This window comes from Talpa europaea, assembly GCF_964194135.1.
Source record: "Talpa europaea genome assembly, chromosome: 12".
Lineage (NCBI taxonomy): Eukaryota > Metazoa > Chordata > Mammalia > Eulipotyphla > Talpidae > Talpa > Talpa europaea.
In genome coordinates this window covers 48,381,894-48,390,341 of record NC_140079.1, presented here as the reverse complement: position 1 = coordinate 48,390,341, position 8,448 = coordinate 48,381,894, and the positions used below count along the sequence as shown (strand labels likewise).

The 8,448-nt window shown below is 47.2% G+C and overlaps 1 protein-coding gene across 1 annotated transcript; it reads left to right on the top strand.

The window, feature by feature from the left end:
• Positions 1-238: 238 nt before the first annotated feature.
• Positions 239-5,425, top strand: TMEM161A (transmembrane protein 161A; the record flags this gene model as incomplete). The annotated part of the gene is made up of 7 exons (XM_084249024.1): positions 239-377; positions 3,895-3,955; positions 4,046-4,189; positions 4,286-4,399; positions 4,544-4,718; positions 4,808-4,904; positions 5,172-5,425. 7 exons carry the CDS (start codon positions 239-241, stop codon positions 5,423-5,425), a joined length of 984 nt encoding a protein of 327 aa, XP_084105150.1.
• Positions 5,426-8,448: the final 3,023 nt, after the last annotated feature.

The window sequence follows — 8,448 nt, the reverse complement described above, 5'->3', positions numbered from 1 at the left end:
GACCTGGCCCAGGCACCACCCACCCCTCTACACAGGTCTGAGTGGCATTGCACCCCTTGTCAGCCCCTTTTCTGGGGCTTGTACCTGCTCCATTGTCTACCACTTGTACCTGCTCCATTGAACTCCAAACCCAAACTTCAGTGTTTGCGCTCTAGCATTGATGGGGGATGACAGGGTGAGGGTGAGGAGGGGTACACCTTGAGGCCTCCTTAACCCTGTCCTCAGCAAGGTGTTCCTGATGGTGACCCGGCTATACTTCAGTGCCAAGGAGGGGGGTGAGCGCTCTGTGTGTCTCACCTTCGCCTTTCTCTTCCTACTTCTGGCCATGCTGGTGCAGGTGGTACGGGAGGACACCCTCGAGCTGGGCCTTGAACCAGGTATGTGCAATGCAGGTAGGGGTGGGGTCCCTCCTCCATCAGCCCCTCTGGAAAGCTGGCTAGGGAAGTGGTTTTGGTGGCTTTCTTACCCACACATAGTGAGTGGAAGAGGGGGCCTGGGCAGTCCCTATGGGAGCTTATACCCTGGGTATCCTTTGGGCTTTGGGGTGAAAGGACAGCCAACCTCACAGTTCTGGTAGACAGCTGTGGCTTTTCACATGGGCACTTTTGTCCACTCTATTGTGTCCTCACTCAGCGGCCAGTGATTTCCTATGTACCTATTCTAATTTAATTTGAAAAGGAAATTAGGTAAATGTCACAGCATTAATGTACAAGAAGATATAGAGTGAAAATCTTTCCACACTAGTTCTCCCCAGAGGAAGCCTAGGGTTTCCCTCTCCTTTATTCACATTAAACAGTAGCATGTATGGCTCCACACCTTGTCCTTCTCCCTTATAAACAATAAATATGGGAGGTTGTTGATTCTACATATAGTGACACTATATACAGTGTCATTTCTGTTTTTGTTTTTTAATAATAGCTACATAATATTTCATTTTAGGAAGTTCTGATTATTTAACCAGGCCCTTATTTATGGATATGTAAGTCTTTTGCTCTTAAACATTGTTACACAAATCTTGTTGTATAGGAAGAGTCTTGCATATGTGTGTCTGTTCAAGGAAGTACATTAGTAATTTTGAAAATATTGCAAGTTGCCCTTCAGAAAAAGATGGATGAGCAGGCCAGTTCCCCACATCCTCTCCAATATGTTTCCTTAGACTTCTTCATTTGGGGGGAGCTGGTGGGTGGAAATATAAGTGAAATTGAATCTTTTGCATGTGTTGAAGAGTTATTTCAGAATTTTAGAGCTCCCTTACAGAAAAGGTCTATTATTTTGCCTAGTTTTCCACTGGGTTGTTCATTCTTTTATTGATTTGTAGGATCTCTTTATATATTAAGGAAATAGCCTTTGTATGTGCAAATATTTTTCCTTAGTTTCCCATTTTTTTCTTTTGAATTTATGTGTTCCTTGAATGATCTTTTAAAAACATAATTTGGATCACATCACTTCTCTGCCTGAAACAGATTTTAATGGTCTTTGGATAAAGACCAGATCCTCACCACAGCCCACACATCCCTGCTGACTCTGTTGAGTTTTATCTTCACCAATTCTCTTTGCTTTTCCATTTTTTAAAAATTATTTAATGTTTTATATGTAGAAAGATGTATATGTAAGTTACAAAGCAAAATAATAAGTAAATACCCATGAACCCACCTCTCAAATAAGAATGGAAACATTCCCAACACGTCTGCATGTCCCTTGTGTTCTTTCCTGCTTCCATCACCTCTCTCTTCTCCCAGCCCAAGCAGTCTCAAATTTTATGTTTATCATTCCTTTGACTTTTAAAAAAAGTTTCATCACATATGTTTTTGTTCCTAAAGAATTCACTGTTCAGTTTTGTTTGCTGTTGTGGACAGCATCAGCCAGCATAGTCTTCCAGCTTGTGATTTTCTGTTTTGGGATATTGTTTCCAGACCTGGGCTCTGTTGGTCTGGATGGCTCTAGTTCTTCTCTTGTGTATATGATGTTCTCTTGTGAGACTCTCCATGTCTATCTGTCCATCTTCCCATTGCTGGATGTTTAGTTTCTAGATACTAACTTTTCACAGTGATTCAGGAACATTCCTCCACATTCATCTATACACACACATGCAGGTGTTTCTTTCGGGCACAGGACTTGAGGACTGCAGCGGGATATGTTCACTTTAAAAGATGGTGATTGGCATTTTCAGTTCACCCAGCACATACATGGAATAACTCTGCTAAACAACTGCATTTTTAGCAGTTGTTTAGTAATCTTGAAGAAAATACGTGCTTCCATGTGCTCAAATCTCCATAACTTTTGTCTCTGACATATGGTTCATTCAAGGGCCAATCTCCCTGGGATAGTGGGGCTCTCTTCATATATTTTGAGGCTAACTGACAAGGTGCTTACAAGTTTAGAATTGCTACATCTTCCAGTTCAGCCATCCACTTTGTCACGCTGTATTGTCCCCTTGTGTCTCTAATACTCTGTGCTAGTCTAGTCAGTCTGGAAGTAACATAATATTTGCAACTTCCTTTTTTTTATCGAGGTAAAATTGACATATATAACATGTTAGTTTCTTGTACACAACATAATGATTCAGTATTCGTATATATTGCAGAATGATCACTGCAGCACATCTGGTTAACATCCATCGCCAAATAGTTACAGTTATTTTTCTTGGGATGAGGACTTTTTAGCTCCAATCTCTTAGCAACTTTAAATGTACACCAACTTTCTTGTGATTAGTATTTGTTATATCTCTTTAACATCCCTTTTCTCTCTTACATTGCACTATGTCTCCTTAAAAAAAAAAAAAAAAAAGACAGCTAGGTGTTTTCGATCAAGCCTCACAGTCTGTGTCGGTTAAGTTCAAAGTTCAATCAGGATACATTCCTTGTGATAACTGACATAGTTGACCTTGTTTCTACTTTCTTACTTTTTGGCTTTTCCTTTATTCCTTTCCTGTTGTAGCTGTTGATAATGGCTGCCAGCTAATTGTTGTTCCTTTGTAGGTGATCAGTTTTAACTACCTGGCTGCTTTGCGATCTCTTTGTTTTTGATATTCTGCAGTTTCACTACAGTGTCTAGGTATGGATTTCTTCGTATTTCTCTGGCTTGATATAGTTTGTGTGTCTCATACATTCTGCAGATTTCTCAACCTTTCTCTTCCAATACCTCCTCTTTTCATCCCCTCTCTTCTTCCTTTCTGGGGCTCTGGTTTAACTGATGCTGAATTTTTTGTTCTGTCCTCCTCATCTCTTAATTTCCTTTCATATTTGTCACCTTCTTGACTCTCTCAGTTGGAATCAGTGATTTTCCTAGATCCACTTCATTCATTCCTCCTTTGGCTGTTTCTAATATGCCATTTAACAACCTATCATGTCAATAATTATGTTTATCTGAGGTAGTCTTCTGAATCTGGCTTTTGTTTCCCATAATCATTTCACGCACAATTGACAATGGCAATTTCTGAAGTCCTTGAGTCTAAACTTGTCTGGTTTTTCTCTGCTGATTCTCCTTTATGGCAATTTGTTTCCTTGTATGTTTGGTGATTTTGGTTGTGAGTTCATATTTATTTGCTTTTACTCTGTGGGAAATCTGGGGGCCCAATCGGAAAACTTTTTTTTGCACTACTTTGGTTTTTCTCCTGCCAGATCCCTTCCTGTCCCTGCAGAGTCCTGGTATCACCAGAAACTCAGAATCAGCGCCCCCATGTCCCCTAGTGTAACCAAGGGTTCTGCCAGGTGCATTCTTCTGTTCTCTGAGAACCACATATAACTAGAACACAGAGCTGTCCCAGCGCCTTGGCATAGGGCCTGGCTGCCACCATGCATTCCTACTTGGGGAGCACAGGATGTCTGGGAGCGGGTCAGGGTGGGTGCTGAGGTCTAGGGGCCACTCTACAGAGCCCTCTCCTGTCCTCCCCAGGAATGGCCAGCATGACCCAGAATTTGGAGCCGCTCCTGAAGTCGCAGGGCTGGGAATGGGCGTGAGTCCTGGGAAGGAGCCGGGCAGGGGTGGGTTTTGTCCAGACAGTGTGTACATGGCCACTGGGGCTCCCTGACCCTTCTCTTCTCAGGCTCCCCCTGATCAAGCTGGTCATTCGCATAGCTCTGGCGTTCGTGGGCTCCATACTGGGTGCCTTCCTCACCTTCCCAGGCCTGCGGCTGGCCCAGACCCACCGGGATGCCCTGACCATGTCAGAAGACCGGCCCCTGCTGCAGTTATGTGGGCAGCCTGGTGGGTGGGAGGGTAGAGAACCTGGAGAGAAGGCTAGGGGGAGAGTGCTTAGGCCTCATCCTTTGCCCTTGCCCCCCAGGCTGCTCCTGTACATGAGCTTCCTGTCACCCCTGTTCATCCTGTGGCTGTGGACCAAACCCATTGCACGGGACCTCCTGCATCAGATGCCCATTGGAGGGGCATCTGTCTCCCTGTGCGTATGGGGATGGGGTTCGGCATGACCTCAGAGGGAACGCCATACTCCAGCCTTGGGAGCTGAGGTGGGAGTTGTGGGCCCTGTGCAAGCTCTTGGGGCCATGCCCAGGGACCACCTCGCTAGCCCCTTACCCTTCCCCAGGCTGTCTGACTCTGCCTTCGATTCACTTCGCCTCTGGGTGCTAGTGGCATTGTGTCTGCTGCGACTGGCAGTGACCAGGCCACACTTGCAGGCCTACCTGTGCCTGGCCAAGTCCCGTGTGGAGCAACTGCGGAGGGAGGCCGGCCGTATTGAAGCAAGGGAGATCCAGCAGAGGGTAAGGTGCCCCAGACAGGCTGGGGCCAGGGCTTGGAGTCTGGGGCTTCCTGAAGGACCCCACTGCAGCCATCTCTGTTTGCCCACCAGGTGGTGCGGGTCTACTGCTACGTGACCGTGGTGAGTTTGCAGTACCTGACGCCCCTGATCCTCACGCTCAACTGCACGCTGCTGCTCAAGACTCTAGGTGAGGGTTGGGGCCGGAGATGGGGCAGGGCAGGGGTGAGGTTTGAGGGGGCTGGAGGTAATGGTGGGGAAGTAAGGGCGGAGCCTGAGACTAGAGACTGAAAGGTCTGGGGGCGGGGCCTGGGCCCCTCAGATGTGACAGGGGAGGATTCCCGACTGGGTGGGTGGGTAGGTGGGCTGGAGAGTGGGAGAGGTGCTGGATAGTGTCAGCAAGGCTGACCCCTCCTGTGCGCCACCCAGCCCTCCCTCCTCCTTCCTCTTCTCGCAGGCGGCTACTCCTGGGGCCTGGGCTCGGTGTCCCCAACGTCTCCCACCCCATCATCAGTGAGCAGTGGTCCAGTGGGCCCCGGGGAGGACGAGGTCCAGCAGATAGCAGCCCGCATTGCTGGGGCCCTGGGCGGCCTGCTCACACCTCTCTTCCTGCGCGGTGTCCTTGCCTTCCTGGTCTGGTGGACTGCCGCCTGCCAGCTGCTCTGCAGCCTCTTTGGCCTGTACTTCCACCAGCACCTCGCTGGCTCCTAGCTGCATGCAGACTTTCCTGGCCCCGAGTTTGGTTCCGGGTGCCCCCTCTCTGTGTGCCTCAGTGTCCCCATTGCAGGTGAGACTGGGCGTGTCTAGGGAGCTATGCCTTTCACCACAGTGCCTGAGCCACGCCCCCCTAGGACCTTGAGATTCTGCTTTGAAACTGCTCTCCTGGGCCCTGGGCACAGCAGCAGGGATTCTTAGGATGCTGTGCCCAGGTTGTGGGGGGTGGAGGTACTTTTTTGAACAAATAAAGGAGCAGGTCACTTTTTATAAACAGGATTGGACTGGTTTGCATGGTGGTTCCTGCAGGTCCCTGTGGCTCAGGCCACCAGGGTGCAGGATGAGAACCCTGTGGGACAGGCTTCACGGTGGGGGTCAGCCAAGGCCTGGGAATCAGAAGTAGAGCAGGAGGAATGGGGATGGAAGAAATGCAGCAATGTGAAAGGAAAAGCTGAAAGTGGAGTGGAAGAGAGAAGTTGGTGGAGAAGGAAGAGGTCAGGAAGGGAGGGCATGTCACTGATGGGAGCGAGATGGGTGCAGGATTGGGGAGGAGAGAGATGAAGAGACTGGAGAGAGGCAGAAGTGTGAGCCAGCGGAGGGGGGTGGGAGGTGGGGAGTAACAAGCCTTGCAAGACAGTGGGGGGAGGGCATGGTGGCCAAGGAGCCCTGGTGGGGAACGAGCACTGCTCTCCATAAAGACCACATGCAGGCGTGGGCAGGTTGTGGAGTCCACCCCAGGGAAGGAGGTTGAGGGGGCTGATTTTTCCTCTCACTGTGGCCATGCACATGGTGGGAACCTGATGTTATAATGTACACATGGATTACGTCATCTTTGTGCACATAAAATGTATTTCAGAAGAAAATATATGAACCATTTCCAGCACCCGGGTGAAAGCCAAAGACCTGTGTGATTTGCTCGTGTGTGGGGCTAGTTGTCACCTGCCCGCCCATGCCTTGTATGTTCCAGTGCCGAATCATCTACTGTGGTCTCCTTACCTGTGGCAGATGTAGGTCACCTAAGAGGAAAGGTGCCCTCATCACTGCCCCGCCACCTCCCTTACTGACATATATTAACACATAGTAAAGGTGCCCCCGCTACCTCTCTCACTGACATATATTAACACATATTAACACAAATCAAAAGGGTGTATCAGACACATCAGAAATCATAACACTCAGCAACTCAGGGACCCTTGTCCTGGCCCACAGAGGGGTATTTGGCTTGTGAAACTCTGCACTTCTATTACTGGATAAATATGGAAAGTATATTTAAAAACGACAATTTAAACCTGGGTTGAGGAGAATTAAACACATCATCCAATTTTGATTCTTCTCAAAACCCCTGTAAAAATACAGGGACTACAGATCATTCTGGAGGGTGAGAATTAAGAGGCCACAATTAATGGCCAGGCCCATGGATGCCAAACTCAAAGCTTAGGAAACAGTAGGGTTTATCTGTAGAATCTTCCAGAGGCACTGACTACATTAGGTCTCTCTGGGCCTGGCTGAAGATGGAGGCATGGAAGTTATTTGTAAAGTTCTCAGGTGCCTGTGTTTCACCTATGACACCACTGGTTAGCGGGAGGGAAGCCAGATTCATCAGGGGGAGTAGTGACATGGGATTAGATGACTACACATAATGCTAAAGCAAGATAGCCACCATCCTTCATCCTGCATGTAGATTCTAGAACTTTCCAGGCATGAGACTGAAGACTCCTGGAAATTCCAATCTTCCTAAGAAGAAAGACCTAAAGACCTTAGAGTCTTCATAAGCCACTGGATTAGATGTGAGTCCACATGTCCATGTGTCCTTCCCACATGCTTCTAACCTTGTCTTGGCCTCATTCTTAATCATGCACAGATGGCTATGAGTATCCTGTTATCTGAAGCATCATCCAGTGTGGAAAAGAAACCCAAACAAAAAATAACTTGGGGAAATTGACTCTCCAGGGAGAAGAAAACTTCAAAACAAAGAAATAACCCAGAATGTTCTCAAAGAGAAGAGATTGTATTTATGAAACAAGAACAAAATGCTACTAAGAAAGAATGTCTGAAGAAACTTTCTGTCTGCTTTTTGATCTCTGGGAATTAAAAGTAGATGGAAGATAAAGTTGTGGAAATACAGTAGAAGAAACAAAAAGAAAATAGACAGATGGAAAAGAAAGACCAAGTAGGAAATGAGAAGACTGGCTCAGAAGAATCTTCTAAACAATGAGAGTTCTAGGGGGAGAGATCTGAACAAATAAAGGGTGACACTTGATGGAACAATGCAGGGGAATTCCCCAGGACTATGTTCCAGGTGCTTGACACAGGCCCCATTCTAAGCTCATCTCTGGGAAGTTCCAGAACAAACAATAGTTCCCAGTGAAGTTAGAAGAGGCCTCGCCTATTGGCCCAGGAGTCAGATGATAAAGCATCATCTCCCAGTTCTGCAAGACCTACCCTATTCCCCCCAGGTGACTCAGAAGTCACCAGGGACTCCCTATCACCTGAAGCCCAGCTTACCTAAACCCGCTGAACACTGCCCCTCCTGCAGCCATCGCCTCAGGCCACCTGATCTTTTGATTGCTCAGCTGAGCTATGCATGTTCTCTGTTCTCAACACCATGTGGTTTAGGCAAATGTAGGAAGGTGGAAATTCCATAAAGAAGAGCAAATGGTGGGTGACAGGAATATTAGTTAGGCATTGTAGGGGGAGGGAGAGCGGAGTACATGGAACAGCCAAAGCCGGAAGAAGCTGTGACTGGCAAAGACCCCCACCATTGGGCGTTAAACCACATGTTTTACATTTGTTTTGTGACCCATTTCACAACTTTAAGAAAAAATATGTAAGAATGAGAAAAGTGGAACCACAACCAGAGAAATAGGGAAGGTGGGAGTAATCTTTGTGTTTTCAGAGGGAGGTAAGTACTGATAAATACACCAACTTACCGTGATGTGACTTAATAATTTTTCAACTGTATGATGGTATGAAGAAGTACATATTCAGTAGAAACTGATTGTCAAAATTTGAATTCCAGC